General features: G+C 40.2%; 1 protein-coding gene across 1 annotated transcript in view; it reads left to right on the forward strand.

Annotated features, from left to right (window-relative positions):
- Positions 1 to 298: 298 nt before the first annotated feature.
- The window catches only part of LOC142389742 (prickle-like protein 2), a 42,634-nt gene continuing 24,313 nt past the window's right edge, over positions 299 to 18,619 (forward strand). The window contains exon 1 of the mRNA XM_075474763.1: positions 299 to 713. Within this exon, the coding sequence (XP_075330878.1) occupies positions 626 to 713 (88 nt within the window). The 5' untranslated portion in view covers positions 299 to 625. The remainder of the gene's footprint in view (positions 714 to 18,619) is intronic.

Here is an 18,619-nt window from a genome sequence, read left to right on the forward strand (position 1 = left end):
GTCACTTCACCCGGAGCAAAGTATGTCAAGTATTACCAGACAATTCTCCATTTCGTTTTCATCTCCTTATGGGGGTGCATAAATACTCTTGTTATTCTAATCTGTGTGCCACTGTATGATTGGTTGATGGCTGATGACTCATTTCAACAGGCTGGTGTGGGGCTGGCAAGAAGAGGGGTGGGTAGGTGGTTGTGAAAAGGGGGAGCAGGAGGTGGGAGTAAAGCTTGGCCCCCACCGCCTGTATGCTTGTGTGCAGCGTTGTTTTTGAGGCATGCGTTTATCACACGTAAACACACAGCAGAAATACCTGTAAAGGGTGTTAACTTAATCTGTATACTCTTTCTCACAGTTTTCTTCTTGATCTCCTTAGCCATGGTTGCCTGTAGCCATACATGAGCAGAGACACAGAGCCTGTGGCAGAGGGAGAAAGAGAGACTTGCGCTGATCACAGAATCTGCAGCCCCCAACCTTTCTTCTGTACTGCTACAGTGCATGTGAGAGGCAGGGAGGGAGAGGCAGAGGAGGAAGAGCTGCTGTTTGTCTCTGAGAGTCGGAGGGAAGAGGAGTGAGCTGTGCAGTGCAGAGCAGAGCAGAGGCAGTCAGTCGTCTGATACGTGTCCAGTGTATGCAACTCAGCCCAGTCTCTGCGCACTTCTGCCTCTCGCTGAGTAGCTCCATCAACCAGGACTCCGACACCAGCCACAAAAAAACAGGTGAGTCTCAGCAGCCTCATGAGGAAATGCTCAGCAGTGCATCGCCAGTTTGAGTAATGTTTGTTTCTATATTCACATTTTATTATTGAATCCAAGAAATGGTTTACTGATCAAACAGACAATGATTGTTTAAACTTGTTACAATACAAGGTTTATCAACCTTTTGATTGTTTGTAGATGTGACAGGTGTGGGTGTTTTTTACATGTACGATTATATGATTGCGTGTTTCTTGACTCCTTGACTGACAAGTAAGAATAACTACTGGCCCGTTGGGTGAAGTGCTCCCCCAAATAGAAGTGAATTAATCTTATTGTATCCCCATTTCCCTATGTGTAAATCCATGTGTTCCTCATAGAGAGAGTGGGTGGAGTGGGAACAAAATCAGCTCTGCCACTGTTCTTTCAGTCCATGTGTACAATTACATATATGTATGAACAGTGCCATCTCAGATGCTTTCCTTAAGGGATACTATAGTATTTAATGGAATGCAGATTGTAGATACATTTCATCCTGCAGTGTGGGTGTGTGTTTGTGTGTGTGTGTGTGTTTGTGTGTGTGGGTGCGTGTGTGTGTGTGTGTGTGTGTGTGTGTGTGTGTGTGTGTGTGTGTGTGGAATTTAGCGGCAACTGTCAGGAGTGTCTTCTGCAGGTGTTTACATTTCAGCTTTTTTTCTTGAGCTCAGTGTGAGCTTTTGGTCTCAACTGCGCAAGAGACGGCTGCATTGATCCGTAGTTGTGGCACTGACACAATGTGACGAGTGTAGCATAAGATTGTAACGATATTCTGAGCTCACTCTCTAATCTATTACATAATAAGGTTCTCAGCCTGTTAAAAATTAGAGCTGATTTCAAATCAGAGCTTTGATGAGCAAAATTCTGCATGTTTCATTTATGTCTGATACAAATCTGAGCTCTGATTTAGCACCTTCTCCATCATGTTAGCACGTAACACTTGTCGCTTGTTTGTGTGTAATGGTAGCTCACAAGTGTTTACCACAGGGAATCAGCAGAATCTCTCCTCAAGTATACCACTTGTTGAGTCAATTTCGGATCTTTTCCAGTTTGTCTGGGAAGTAAATCTCAATCTGTCACGACTTACTTAAAGCCTGTGTGATTTATGTAAACAGAGGACAAGACTTTGCATAGAAGAATATGCCTGAATAAGATTTTACAGAGAGACATTGTCAGTGTCAAGATGGTTTAACCCCCTGAGTCATGACCGTGGCCTGAACTGCCATTGACAGTGAAAAATCCCCTCAGTGTTTGTTTCTTTTACTGTGGTTGTTTGCCTCCGACTGTCAATCTGTCACTGACTGTGACATGGAAGAATCAACCCCAGCTCCCCATTGACCCTACCACATCCCTTTATCACCCACCCTTCAATATAAAAGTCCAACTATCACTCCATCCATCCCTCTGCATTTCTCCCACCGGGTTTGAAATATTTGTCTCTTCACTTTCACTGAGCACCTCCCTCCACCTCTCTCCACTCTGGTCGCCACAGAAACGGCTGATTCAGGAAGGGTGGGCGGGTGTCTCAGAGCTCTTGCTGCTCTGCCCCATGCGGTGCTTTCACAGTACATTCCTGCTTCTGCTCTGCTTTTATGGCCCGTGTACACTGACAGTTCAGGTGGCTCCGTCAGATGTTATACAATTCTATCAACCACACAAAACCTGTCTCATTCAGTTCCATCAAAGAACATGTTTGGTATGTGGAGTTGAACTGCAATTCATATTTAGTTTTTCCACCAGTGATGGATCACAGGGAGACTCTTCACTGCCACCAATGATGGGGATATTTTTTCATTTGTTTACTTTGCTAAATTTGTGGAGGCATTAATTATGATTTTGACGTAAATGGCTGTCTCCTGAACGGTTTTCTAATGGAGTAACCTGGAGTGATTTCAGGCTTATTTTTACTTAAACATGACGACTAGGGTCAGTCGCACTGTGTGTTTAGAGGCTACATTGAGTTAATCAATAATGTAATATACCGCAACCGAGTCATTTAATAATAGATATGATGTGACCTTTCTCTTATATAAGGTTGATAAAACAGAAGAAGAATGATGGAGTGAAGGATTGCAGTGTGTAGATTGAATTAGAAAGTTTTTAGTATATATAAATCCCCCACGCACACACACACACACACACACACACACACACACACACACTCCAATAATAACAAGGACCAGAAAAAACATTTGCTTCTGTAATTACATACAAATTTATCAGATTTGGCTCATTGTTTAAGATAGTGGTTTTATTGGTTTTGTTGCATTTTTACGAATTGCTCTGGTTGCTATGGTGACAGTTTGTACAGTAGCTTTAAGCGCTGCTTTTTAGAAAGGTTTCTCAATAGGAAATTAAACCTGTGTTGCATTGCACTCAATTCCAAGCAGGACACCATCAGTTTGTCCTGCTGTGCCTGATTAAATTAAAATGGGAGCAGTTTTAGGTAAAAGAAATAAAGAGAAGAGCACCTCTGTTTGCATTGTTTTGCTCCATGGAAAATCAGTCTTTTCATTTTATGCATTTACTGTACAAGCATATTAACGCTCACACTGTCACAGTCTTTCCAATTAACATTAGATATATTCATGACAAATTAAATATCACTTGCAGATCTTTCTTTCTCAACATTTCATGTTCAAACAGAAACAAGAACAGGGTTTATTGACTAAAATAATCCTATGCAACACGCTGAGAACACAACTTGATCTGATCCAATTTCAGTAAAAGTCTTTCATTAATCTTTCATTTTTCTTTTAGAATAAAAGGTATAAATATATGCAGGTTGCAGTGGTTTTTCTACCCTGCAGTATTCAGCCATTACAGTCAGTGGTGACGCAGCTCAAGACTCATACAGCACACTGCAGACCCGTCACAAGACACAGCCAGAACAAAGAGCACACACTGTCATCTAAGTGAAGAACTCCACATAGAGGCAGCCTTCACACAACACATCACATCTACAGCAGAGCAGGAATGTCTGACACAGTGTGATGCCAGGTGCTGAGATCTGATTGGCTCATTGACGTCTGCGGTGTTGGACATCTCAGGTGAGGAAATATTTCAATTGCTTTGTTACCAGTTAATATATCTATCAACTCCTGTGCATAAGCATTAAGAATAACTTGTATGCGATGGCGTGTGCACATTCAGGGTCTGAAAAACAACAGACCAAACAAAACTGTCAAACAAAACTGTCAAAGGTCAACTATGAGAGAGAAAACGGGGTGAAGGCATCCTATTACGACACAAACTGTTGGCTTGCATCAGTTTCAATTTCAAGTGTGATTCTGGATGATGCAGTGAGATCACCTGTTGGTTTGTGGATTACTGTTTTCAAGACTCATGTTTGGCATTTGTCAGTTGCCAAATTGGTGTTTTGAAGTTAGATTATGCTCTATTTTCTGTTTAGTTTAAAAGGCAGTGGGGAATTTGGTGCCTGTGCTCATTAACAGGGTCTTTCCATGTTTGCACATAAATGCACGGCTACTCACCCACTGCATAGAAGAATGGAGATATCAGTATTTATTATATGGAGATCAATGCCACACACTGTGGTCCAACACAGAACCGCCCCAATGTCACCGGCTTTGGATGATACGGAATTAAAGTTGGTGGGACACTTTTGAAAACGCTGCAGTCATTGCTGCAGAAATGTAAGATAATTTTTCACTAACTTTGAGTGATCTGCTTCACCCACACGTTCAGGAAAAGACAAGTGTATTGAAACCACATGTCAGTGTTGTCAAAAAGCTGTATGCGCACTGTATTTTTTGTCAGGCAAGGCCAGATCACTCCTGACAACAGATGTCTTTGGACTGTCAAGACAAGTGGTCTGGAAAACAATAAGGCAAGTATGTAACACTTGTGCCCTGTATATTGAGATACTCATCACTTTGGGTACCGGCTTTCATACTCAGCTATCCCTCAAAGCAGCCCCACCCTTAACTATCTATAATTTTAAGCCTTTGTCAGATTTAAAGGGGTATGAGGAACTATTCTAAGAAGAATAGCAATAACAACGTTAATGTTACCACTATCAGCGTCAGGTAGTCACAAAGTTCTGCAAGACAAAATATACATATTGGTGGCTTAAGTGTCTTTTAATTAGCCTAGAAATCTAGACGCCCCTAGCGACCGCAAATTTGCTCCCGGGCTAGTCTAGTCAGTTGTGGTCGTTTTGCGAGGCTGAAAATCGAAAATTAATCAGGCCAATCAAATCGTGAGGAGCGGGGTCGGAGGCCGGGCTACCTAGTGACGACAGAGGTGCGACGTTTCAGTGTGTAGTTCCAGAGAGAACTGCACTTAAGTTTTTCTTGAAAAAAAAGGACGTTTTCGGAGTTTTGCCCACCGGGTACGGTAAAAGTTTAATTTACCAGCTTGCTCCGTTGGTGGGACGACGCATGGGTCTCCACATGGGTCGCGCTGACTACGTAATCCTTCTTCATCGCTCTGATTGGTTGTTGCGCCATCCTATTGCGTGGCGTTGAGTGCAGAGGCAACTTAACAGACAACCGTTTATCCTGCCCACACTGCTATCCAGCTTCACTAGACCCCTGTACAGCTTTTTGCTGTAGGGGTCTGGCTTGCTAGGCTATCGTTTAATAGGATTTGTAGACAACTACAAAAATGCGTAATATCTCATTAAAAAAAACCATTTAAAAAAAAAAGCTGAAAATCAAAGACTTAAAGTATGTAGGGGATCTTTTTCTGGAACATTTTTTTACATATTGCTTGAAATACTCTTCACACCCCCATTGCAACCAATTAATTAAAAGTTTTGACACAAATATGAAAAGTTTTAGTGGCCTCTAGAACGTACAATCTAGGAAAAACAGTATCCAATCATTGTGAACGGACCATTCACAATGATTGGATTCTGATGCCGTCTATCAAACTGTAATCTGCTCCTCCCTCCCCCTCCTCCCCCTCCCCCCCCCCCCCCCCCTGTGCTCGTACCCTGCTCCGTGAACGAATTACGCGTCCAGAAGTTTGGCAGGAAGCTAAACTAGAGCCAGCTTGGCTAGCACCTAGCATTATTAAACGTATAGTTAGCATAAACTAAATACTAAATACTAAATACGGCAACGATCGATGCTTGCTGTCAGAACAGCGCTCGTGCACCTTCGTGCTCGTGCGCGTTCATGTACTCTAGAGGCGTGCCTTCGGGGGGAAAGTGAAGAAAAGGGTTGGGACTTTTTACCGGTGTATTTTCAAAATGCAGCTTCGCTGGACTCAAAATCCAGGATCTCCTACCCTACCTTTAACATACCTGCATGTGATTGCGGTCCTTTGAAGTTTTGAAAATATCAGCATTGGAATTAAAAATGCTGATCGCCAAGATATTTTAGATAATATTCTATTAAGCCAACATTCTATTGCTGCAAGACGATGGGAAATTATTATGTTGTAGACCATTCCATGAATGTGATAGTGAATAGTTATCCTTACAAGAAAAACTTTTTTGTAACAAAATACTAAAAGTAAAACACACTGGACTCAGGATCAGGTGAATCATGTTCTGTTTAATGCGCGAAGTGCAGATGGCTTGATTTGATTTCCATGTGGAGTGAAAGGTGAATATTTATCCTCCAACTGCTCGTTACCACAATCAAGCTCCCCTTGAAGTGGATCCAGGATGATTCCCTGTTGTCTGATGACTAATGTTCTCCCAAGTGCTATATTAAAGCCCCATAATTGGTTAGAATAAACCAATCATTAGCGTGCTCATTAAAGCTTATTGTAGTGCTGAGATTTGACTTTATCGTAACAAACTTCTGTAATTGTTCCCAAAGATGCGTTGTGGTCCTGTTGGCAACATTAGTCATCAGCACCAATATTCTGGCTCACATTAGCTCTTTAAAGATTCTTCAGCACTAAGTGTCAGGGTGTCTCAGTACTAACTTCCCTGCTCTGGCCAAAAATTCCCATCTGGACCCACTCTTCCTACCATCTGCTCCTCTGCTCTCTCATTGGCCAGTTGTGAGGCTTCTTGTTTGAACACCCCTCATGCACTTTTGTTGAGTAAAAAAGGAGAAAGGAGGAGGACTGGAAGAATAGATGAAGAGCATACAGAGGCAGTGTGATTTGCTAAAATTTGGGTTTAAACTCAATCTACCAGTGTGAGTCTCTTTATTGCCAGGGCACTGTGTTTCCAGCCAATCTCTGTGAATCTCCGTGTGAAAGTGCTGACTGGCTTTCAATGGGGATCACCAGGAGAACAATTCACACTTTACTCTTGGTCAGAAAAAGACTATTTCCCTGACATTAGAAGCTACAAAGAGAATTAGGTACAAATAGAGCCTGCAGTCTAAGTGCAGGTGTATGGATTATTTTCTTTGGAGAGGGACAGCATGTGTAAATGCTGCTGTCGTGCTGTTGTTGTTGATTGTGGTGCTAGTTTGGCTTCACTGACTGATGGATATCAGGAAAGTGAACTCCAGGGGAATTATCTGCAGTGCTGCTGAGCCCCAGTGCTTTATAATCACTTTATCCTCACACCAGTGGCATCATTACTTTCTGAAAAAGAATTATCCAAACTCATGAAAGCTAATGAAAAGTCATGCAAGATAGCTCGTTTTTACTTGCAAAAACTCAGAGGCTGACACCAAAAAATCAATAACAGCATATAAGATCAGTCATAAGTACATAGCCAATATCTAATAATTGATTTCAAAAGCCTAACCATACATAAAGGTTTTCCTAACTTTTCTAAGCAATGGTGTTCAGTATGAGATTAAGAAGTTCAAGAAAGTGCATGTTGGCTGCTCATTGTGTTGGTGCACTGTTATACAGGCAGTCATGGCAAGGCTACATGTGGATGCAATATAAATGCCTGAAAAATGGAAATAACGCAAACAAAGAAGAAGAATATTTTCAGTTGTTTCTTATGCAGCCATTTGTAGCAATGCAGAATTTCAGTTCTTTCCAGCTCCAGCTTTCAGCTAAGACGACTTCCCCACTGCGTGAATATTGTTTGAGTTTCAAGCTGACTTTTTTAAATAGATGAATTAAGTGCCTTTTACTCGTGACTCTAAAGTCTTAAAACGCAAGAAATAGCAAAGCATCATTATAATTCATCCAAAGGTTAAAATGAAATAAAATTAACTCAATTTTTTCCATCCTTCATGGGTAATAATAGCCTAATGGAACTGACCCTGTATTGTCCGTAAACGACAGATCCTATTTCCTTTAGACACGCATCATGAAGATGTGCCCATAATTTAGTCATCTCATTGTCATGCTTTATTAACATGTGGCCATGACTTAATTATCTCACTCTTGATCTTGTAGCCACACACCGCCAGTAATACATTATTTTTGTGACAAATGTGGGTCTCCATACTAAACAACTTACATAAGCATGATAAAAACCCAATATCCCCTTCTTAACAAAGACCCACATGAAAGAATGTTAGAGATCCTGTCAACTTTTGAAATCTGCCCTGTAAATGCTGTAAAATAGAGCAAGCCCTGTGATGATATGCATAAAATTTTTTTTATAAAGCTAAGAACGTGATGTATGGGATAAACTTTCTTTTTCTGGGATGGTCTGTGCTCCTTGTCTGCTCCAAAAAAGCTTTTTAAACACCAGAACATTTTGAAAGATGGCAGGCCTGTTGATGATTTCCAGGTCACAGAAGAAGGACAAACATGCATGAGCAGATACTGAAAGCACACCATGTCACTCCAATGTCCTGGATTCACATCCAGCAGGGATCTTTGCCATTTTGTGCCATCTCCCCCATCATATATTTTTCTCTGACTTTTAATCCTGGTATGGACAACACATTGATCCATTGGTTCCCACTTTGTATCTCTGTTGCGACATACTTTGTGGAGTTTGCATATTCCCCAGGTGGTCTGGTTTACTTCCGTTATCCAAGGATAAGCATATGATGATAATGAATTGAGTGTGATGTTTGTTTATCTCTGTGTCAGACCTGTGATGGACTGATGGCCTGTCCAGGGGAAGGGATGGATGATGTTAGCTATGATGTTGGAAGTAACTTATCAGGATTCTGAGGTTGCATGTCAGTACAAAATGTCATCATAATTCATTAAATTGAGCTATATCTATCAAAAGTGATCAAAGTTAATGAGACTCTTTTGTTGAATGGCCATCCAGAAATTCTTCATATATTTCAGTTTGGATCACAGTGGTCGAACAATCCTTTCAAATTTGGAAATAGTTGGAGCCACAAAATTTAGGTTGGTTCAATTTGTACAACAATGCCTTTGTGATGTGCAAAATCTTCCATTTCCATGAAGCTGCAGGGAAATTACTTCATGAAACAAAATCTTTGGTTTCCCTTTTATGAGCTTTGCGTCACTCTAAGCAGCTCTGACGAGATGATAATGTGATGCGGGCAAAGCTGTCAACTATTGCACCTCCTTTGTGAAAACCACACACACACACACACACACACACACACACACACCGGTACTCCTAACCAACATATACTCTCCATTTCTGCGCCACCTGCCTCTCATCAGCCCCCTCATCCAGCAGAATAAGATCACTGTTAATCCACTTGCCTCATGCCGTGGCATACCAACAGCGCTCCCACTGCAGGGCTCAGCTGTTCTCTTAGGGCTCCCTGGAAGCCAAGAGTATAGAAAGGTGCTCCCTGCCTACACACTGACTTTAGGCCTCTCTCGCTCTGGCTATCTGTTACTCTTGTGTTTTTTATACACACTTCCACTGTATTCTCTCTTTTTTTTCTGTAAAAAATGAAGTCATTGGACTAGCGGACAAGACAGGCACTTACAGAAGATGGCTGTAAGTGTGATGTTAACATTTACATGAAGATAACTAAAGTAGTAGTCTTTTCCAAGTTGCTCCTAATATTTCTTGAACAAATACTTAATTTTTCTAATTAAAATTTGACATTACAAAAATTCTTTATATTCTTAATGATATTACATCGTTGAAGTTATGTGTCTTTTATGATGTGTTGGCTGAGCTTTTTTAGTGGGTCTATGAGTTATTGGGAGTTTGATAATTGAGATTTCATTGTTAAGAGACGTTGTTTACTTGGCCAGCAATTCATCAAAATTTAGACTGGTACTTTGTGTTTTTAATGTGCAGGTTACCTGAGCTGTATGCATGTCTTCAACCAGGCAACTTAGAGTTGACGAATCATGTTACAAATACTTTACAAGTAAACTTTAAGGTAAACTCTAAAAAACAGAAATGCCTCCCCTTTAATCGATTTCTGGGGGGGAGGGGGGCATTCTTTTTTTCACCCTTGACCACGTGACCAATGTATCCACCACAATTTTAAGATAAATTCAACACAGAGTCATAACCATTCCAAGATCTTTTTAACAGTTTTAGACGTTGAGCCTATAGGCTTGAGCTGAGCATGTTGTTTCAGTTGCCAATCCTGGTGAGTGATGCTGAAAAAAAGCAAGTGCTGCCCATTTATAAATATTTCTTACAAGACGCACAGCTCCTCATTACTCAACAACACCTTTGTAGTGGCATTAGTCCCATCCGTAAAGCTGATTGGCTCATCAGTAATATTTTCATGTTTGTTGTTTCTCAAACAGAGACTATTGCTTGAATTAATCAACTTGGTGGAGTGAACGGATTAGCAGTTAGCCTACATTTGCCATTAGGCTTTCTGTGAGTCCCTTATTTGTAAATCCATGTTTCACAAAAACATATTATACTCCCACCTGGGAAGTACCCTTTTAAACTGTCTTACTGGTTTTCTATTTCATTCTCCATCCTTAGGTCATATATGGCACAGAGAAAAAAAAAAAATATATATATATATATATATATATATACATATATATATATATATATATATATTTTCTCTGTCACTCTTTTTTTTCACCACAGGATGTCTAGTTTGATTTGAAGTTGAGTGAAAACCCATGTTTCAGTATGCCCTGTATCCCACTCGTTACTCCTATGGCACAACAAATTACACCTCCTTCACATTGATTTGTATTTGTTTATTTTCACCTGCATTTACACCTGATGCTGGCCCTGTCGTCTAGGTCATAATGGCATTGGAGTTTTGGGAGCTATTTAGGCTTTCAGAGGGAGCATCGGGGTAAGAAAGAAATTGAATTTGAGGTTACAGCTAATGATTTTTCCAACTGCGGGATTCTCTCTCTTTCTCTGGGCATTCAGCGTCGTGCCTGGCCTCTGCAGAGCGTCGTTCAGGCAAGCCTGACATCATCCACTAATAGCTTTAGAGAATTTAAGTACCTCTTACTCTTTCAACAGGCATGATTTAGTAGCACTTTTTAATCTAACAACATATATAGAGCTTTCCATTTTGTGTCAACTCACAAGCTTCCCTGAGCAGATGTTACACTTAACTTATTGCCTTGGAAGTCTAAGAAAGTTAGTTAAACAATGCAGCTGCAGCTACATCAGTACTTGCTGAATAGAATTTATGGAGCCTGAAGTTTGAAGTTGTCTGGTCATTTATGGCCAGAACAATGAACTGTGTATTTTTTTTTAACTTTAGAAGTCAGAGAATACCGTATTGACATCACAGCTGTAGGTTAGTATGTACAGCCAGCTTTTACATCTGTATATTCCTCAAGTATCAAGTATTTAAGTAAATTTTCAAGTATAAACTCTGGTAGACCTAATAACATGTTTTCCCAAGACAGACTGACAGATTTGAGGCTGCTTTTACATTTGAAACCTGGCAACTTCAAGGCTGATTCATTTAAATTTGTAGTTCAGTCAGAAATATAGGCTTCTCTCCTCAGACCCCTTGTCTCCTCAGCTCTATTGTTATCCTTTTATCCTTTTTATGTTGCTCCACATTATCTCCATCTCATTTTCTGTCTCGTCTTTCACCAAATCCCATTCAGTTATCTACCCTCTATTAAGCTGCCTAATACATTTATTTTTCCTTCCAGCTTGGAAGCAGCTCTTATCTCAAAATGACTGGGTATCATAATTGTTCCTGTTATTCCACCCTATGTCAGCCCCACGCTCAAACACACACTTGCACACACTGTCAGCCCTGCTGTTCTCCAACCCATTTAGGTGTGACATCTTGCCGTTGCCTTTCAGCTGCAGAGACTCAGCTCTAATGGCCACCAAGTTTTTCTCATTAGCAAATTATGTTTTCTGATAATGTCTTCAGCTTTGAGCTGTTAGCTGAATTAGCTTTTAGGCATGTAGTAGCTGATAACCTTTGTGCAGAGGATGGAAGTGGATATGTTTTGCATGTTTTTTTTTTGTTTTTCTTCATTGCGATGGCTATTGTGTCAAACGAGTATTCAATTCTTCATTCAGTCTTCTAGACTAGCTGGTGTTTGGGGACCCATTTACATTATCATGGGATTTTGGAGAATGAAGTGAGGTGCCACAGATGGTCTCACTGACAAACAGAGAGCACTCAGTTGTCACTGGTAAAGGCCAAAGCCCACATCTGTCAATCAAAGCTGCTGCCCTGTTCACAGTTCTGCATAACTTTAAGCCTTGATATGATTTAAATGTACCCCATAGAGTTGCCACAAAATTTTCTACAGAAAATGTTTATTTATCTGTCCTTAGCCAGGCTGTAAACATGTTTACTTCTATTCAAAAGTTGTGCATGTAGTTTACAGAGTATGGTTTAAACTTTTCTAGGATAACTTTCCCACACCATGCACGGTGAAGGCTGCATTAACCTGGAGTGATAGTGGAATAACTGGGTGAACTTTTGCATGAACAATGCATTCGTATTCCCTACCAACTCACACTCCTTCATAGTCAAGAGTCCCTTGGGCTCCAGTTTTTAGTTTTTATAGATTTTAGTTTTCTATGCACTGGGTACCCCATTTATCATCACTTTCTGATACATGTGGAACTGCTGCACACCGGCCTATTGACAGTAATCTTTCTGTAACCCGGCCGAGCCAATAGTAAGTGGTGATAGGAAAGCATTGTGTCACATAACGTCACATAAGGAGCTCAGATGGGGAGAGGGAAGAAAGACACACAACTCCCAAACAAATGACATGTGCTCAACCTAGAAAATATTTTCTTTTTCACTTCTTTTATTTTCCAGGCTTTACTTTGACTTTACCTCTTTCTTTTAACTTCCTTTGCTCTTCTACTTTTTTTAAAGTCAGGAAAACATCATGGTTAGGCATTAAAATAGGATATACAATAACACACACATTCTATTGTATTAAGCTCTGATGGCATTTTCCATGTTGCTATGACAACGTGACCCATGACTGTTTCATTACTAGCTTGGGAAACCCTGCATGTCCTAAAATCATGCTTATGAGTATGCCGTGCATTGAAAACATGAGTAAGGACTGCATTAGAAATCTGAGTTCAGGTCCAGTGTGACAACAGAATGTTTTCCCAGTGTTTTGTCTTTGTCCCCTGCTTCCAATCTGTTTTGAGAGTGCCATTTAATTCCCCAACAAACATTTCATCACTGAATGACCATTTTTTGCACAGTGTGGTGGAAAAGGTTGTGGAGAACCCAATTTGGGACACAGCGGTCCAGAAGCGAAAGGATGACGAGTAAAGTCTTCATTATAAAACAAACCAAAAATGCAGCTGAGCCAGACAACTATGAACTAAACTAGGACAGCAAAATACTAAATAAAAAACAGAATGGGAGACAAGCAAGGAACCAGACAACAGGGATTATAGTTGATGGGAGTAACAGCAAAGATCTGACAAGGACAGAGATTCACAAAGGAGTATATATACAGAGAGGAACTAATGAGAAAGTGACTGCAGCTGTGATTGATTGAGTGGAGAACTAAAACAGGGGAACTGAGGACAACTAGGAGTAATGACTAGAAACAAGAATCTGTACTAAGGATAAAATGCAAGGGATACCGTACAAACAAAAATGGCAACCAATAGCAAAATACAGAGCACTAAGGAAAAATAAAACCATAGAAAAGACTAGGAAAAATCAAAATACAGTCAAATTGGCCAATGTAAATGAGCTCGCCTCCATGCAACACACAATGAATGAAATAGAAACACTAATCACAGAAACGTGTTTTAGTACTTTTAAAAAAATTGTACATGCATTCGACCTGAAGTTGTGGGGCTGTATGTACTGTCATTTTTTAAAAAACTAAGAAATCGTCCATAAATATTTTGGAAACTAAAACACATGCATTGCTTTTCTTCAAAGTAACAGGTAAAAAAGTCAGCAGCATCACCATCTTACCCATTGGCCTCAAAACATGTGGCAGCTTTTGCACTAGGAACAATTAAACAGGGATACAAAGTTTCTGTCTCAGTGTGTTTGATGGGTCCAGTTTTCCAGTCATGGTGTAAGTGAAATATAGCTTGGAGGGAACACCTGCAGCAGCATACAAAGTTTAGTTTTTTTTCAGAATCTTTGTCTGGCTTTGACATGTCGACTGAGATCTGATCGATTTGTCCCATCTCATTGTCTGCTCATTTTGCACTGTCACAGTCAATTTATATGTCTTTGTTTGCTTTTGAACAACTCTGTCATGAGTCATTACAGGTCCATTGTTGACTGCGTCGCTTCACAAAAGCACTGTTTTTTTCGATGACAGAGGGTGTCAAATGAATCATGCCTTCAGTGGCTACTCTCTCCACTCTTTTGAATTTGCATCAGTACCCCCCGCTACAGAGTGAGTTAATTCCTTGAATCCTATTCTTTAAATCCTGGGGTTCAGCGGCAGACAGATTTTGGTTGAAGATTTTTTTTTTCAGTGTGAAAGAGTTGCTTCTTTTTCTGTCTTTGTTTTCACCACACCAATGCATGAACCTCTTGTACAAAAGCGACGTTTAACGCTTCGAAATACAATTTGTTGAAGGAACATACAAAACATGGAACAAATGTGTCCACTTGGATTGGGTTAACATAATCTTCACAGAAACAAAATTTTATCTAAAAGTGTTTTTCTATGTTATACTCATGTAAGTCTTACTGAATAAACGAAAACAGATCTAACTGAAAAAAACAAGACTGATATGAGGAAGCACAATAAAACCATATTGGATTCAACAACTGATGTAAAATTATGAAGAAAAAATAGATAATGTAAAACAGCCAATTCAATTGAGACCCGAACCAAGTAAATTCATTGAATTAACTCTGATAGATTATGTTAACCCACCCCAAACAAATTAATTTGACACAACAGCTTAAAGCTGAAAGTAATCCATATAATTGTATGAAGATGTGTTTCAGGTTATATTATGTTCATTCAACAAGTCATCAAGTGCCTGATTTACTTACTACTAATGAAAATGTACCGAGTCATTGCATTTATGTTATGCAAGCTAATTTTGATTTAGTAAATAAAACATGCATTTCCTGATTTTAAACAAAAAAAAACATTTCTAGTGAAAGCATCATCAATCCCACTTCGTACCATCAAAAAAGAGTCTAAATATGTTCCATTCTACAGTTGACAGCTCACGATCATACCACTTTTACCTGGACACACAGATAAAGAATTCAAGAGCATCATGAAATATCCAAATAACTCGCTTCTGTGCTGACGTAAAGAAATATCTAATATACATAGACAGAATTTTACTGTATAATGGACAGAATTTTGCCACCAGTTAAAAAGTGATTATACCAATATATTGAGATGTATGACAATATTTCTGTGGTGTGGACCGAGTGTGTATTTCACACTGTGCTGCCAAGTTGTCATCAGTCAAAGATGCCAGAACAGAATAAGGCGTCCTCTATTTGGTGCTAAAATAAAATCATATTAGCCCTAAACTGATACTGCTGTGTTGCATGTGAAACATTGTCAGATATGGTAAGTATACTTTCTAACAAAGGAAGTAACTTAATAAAACTATTCCTTCAGTGAACCTGTAGCTACAATAATTTGTTTCCATGTCAAGAACCCCTAGATCATGCTCTATTTCATCCTGGTCATATGAAAATCATGAATTCACTAACTAAAGGGAACCAACCAGGAGGCAAAATAGAAAATGGGGCTTTTTATTGTGTCTCTAAATTTTTACGTTTGCTATGGAAAAAATTCATCAGAGGAGACTGTCCTTGCAAGAAGAATGACAGGGTCAGTCGCATGAGCCGAAGAAACTGACTGATCATGATGAGCAATGACAAAGCATTGTAGAAACTGAAGGAGTAATGACAGGACCCAAGAGAGGAAGTCAGGCTTCTAAGTCTTTAAAGGAAAGAGTTTGGGTTGGGTGGATGTGCCCACAAAATCTAGGGCATGGCCCCTGCAAAACATCCCCAGTCAACCAGTAAAGATTTTTCAAGAGCTCTACGATGAGGTATATGGGGGAAATTTCACACACAACAAGCTTCCATATCCTTTTTAACCAACCAGAGTGAGATTTGTTTTCATTTTCCTTTTACCTTTGAGAATCATTATCTTGATCACACAATTCTCACTGTTACTGTAACAGCAAAGGGTGACCAGTCTTACTGCAGTGGTCATTTCAGGCCATCTTTTGATGTTTCCTTTAAGTTTGTGAGTCATTCATATCTCCTATCATAAAAAGGATTCAACAAACTTGTAATGGCCTTGAAGGCACGGGGCTTGGACATGGACAAATGGCGCAGGTTGTTTTTCAGTTTGTATAACTTGCATCAAACTCATCGGAGCATAAGAATGTGAGATGTGACACTATTTATAGATTTCTATATGGGCGATCGCAATTTGCTTTATTTGCTGTTGATTGGATAAAGTAGGAAATCGTTTAACTCAAATCCTTACATAACCTGACAGTTACTAACCCTATAACAAGACTCTTCACTACAGGTGAACCTGCAGAATAACATAGTGCCGTGATTCAACAATAAACCAAGCTGATGACTTCCCCACTGCTATAACCCTGGAGTCCATCAATGTAATGGAGTGATTTAGTAAAACAAGAAGCAATAAAGGGGGTTTGAGCCCGTTTCCCGTACAGCATTAGGACAACTCAGAGATGCTCCAGACCTCGAAATGCATTCAAGGCTTTTATTTTTAAAATGTTGGTGCATCGTCGGAAAATGCTGTGCTGTTTGTGTTCAACTCCTCTCTGGCGTGATGTTTCATGTTAAGAGACCAGTGGGAGGACGTGTAAAAATGCATAGCAACAGACTCTTTTTCTCCTGTTCCTTCTCTACCTCTCACATTCGCACGCAGGCACATTAACACGCACAGACAAATAAATACACGCCTGCACAAATACAGCACACATGTATCCTGCACCCCACCAGCAACACGAGGCTCTGAAGAATAATAATGGCCCTATATTGAAAAGTAAACCCTCACGAAAATGATGCAAATGGCATCACACAACAAGAATTATAATCACCAGCAGCAGTGGGAAAGGGGGAATGTGCGCCGCTGCCTTCCCAGCTACACTCCTCACACAGGTCACAAGCTCGGTCGGTAGACTGATCTGCTTCGTGAGTGTTTGTGCAAATGTGGGTTTTTCCATTTTGAGATAGTCGCTCCCCTGTGACAGCCCGCTGCTCTTCGGCCTTGCCTGTCATCATACCTGATCGCGCCTGTCTGTCAGATCATTTGGTGAAATTCCTAGTCTATGCAAACAGACCGTATCCATTTCACTTCCTTAGTTGCAGGATGGTGCCCGCATGTGCAGCGGTGTGGAGTGCAGTTTGACTGTTGAAACCCTGCAATTCTATTTCAGGCCATCCCACACACAGTGGGAGAGGAGCAGAGATGTGTCACCCTTTAATTACAGCTTTTCAGGTCCTTGTGAAAATTTGTGCATCTGTAGGTAAGAGAGTCCTACTTTGGATTTCAGGAACACACCTCCAGCAATTAGCACATCAGTGACTTGAATAGTAGTGTGTGTCTGTGTGTGGTGTGTGAGAGAGATTGTGTGTGATTTAACTGGTTTGATTCAAGCATCTCGGTTTAGTTGTCTTTACTTTTGGGGTCCACAGCTTCAATAAATGGAAATTCTGCCCTCGCAGCTATTGATGCCAACACCGTGTCAGTAATGCAGACTACCACTTCAAGTGTGTGTTATGTTCCAAATCATATCACCAGTATTGTCACTTACTCTGAGCTTTTTCCCAGTCTGCTCTGCCAGCTGAACTGTAGAGCATTATTCCTACAGGATCAGCCCCCTTTCAATTAATTTCTTGTTAGTCCTGATCCAAATAAGCTGCAGTAAGAATTTAATCCTCATAAATGGATTATGAGCTGATTGTCGCTACAAGAGAGCTGTTTGTTTTTGAAATGATGGGTTATATAATTCTGGATGAATGGTGTACTGACAGCCAATCAGAGTTGATCAGTTAATGAGCAGTTGTGTCGTTAAAATCACTCATTTGCCTTTAGTGTACCGGCTGCTTTCAGGAGTGTCCTTGATAATAATTTGCCTTTGAACACACAAGCACACACAGAGTCACTCGCTCACAACCTCCCTTCTGTGCATGTTAGGATTAAGAGACAAGATGGAGGAATGAAATACACCGAACTTGCATTAAATACTTCATTCCAAAAGATTCTTCTAGGTAAGAGGCAATGTGAGGAATATCTACAGGCATCTTTTACTGTCTGTTCTTTACAAAAAATACAGAACGCACAAACCTTCTTTTACCTCCTGCATATGTGTCTTTACATTTAGGTAAACAAATAATACATTCCTTGTCTAGTCTCTTGCTTCGTTTTTTTTTTCCCTTTCCGTGTATGAATGCATATCTGAGAGAGATGGGTATGGGATACTGTATTTGCTGAACCAGACTAACTCCATGACGACCGGCTCCCGTGCCATTATCCTCTATGGTTACCGTGCTCTAGCACACTTGCTCCTTGCTGTGTAAGATATTTCCCTCCATCACTCAGGGAGACGGGCTAAAAAGTCTGCAAGTTCGAAAATTGTGGTTGTGGAAAGGTAACTTTTCTATAAGTGTGTATGTGTCTATAGCCCTTTATTATTAATCAGGATAACTGTG

This window comes from Odontesthes bonariensis, chromosome 10, assembly GCF_027942865.1.
Source record: "Odontesthes bonariensis isolate fOdoBon6 chromosome 10, fOdoBon6.hap1, whole genome shotgun sequence".
Taxonomy (NCBI): Eukaryota; Metazoa; Chordata; class Actinopteri; order Atheriniformes; family Atherinopsidae; genus Odontesthes; species Odontesthes bonariensis.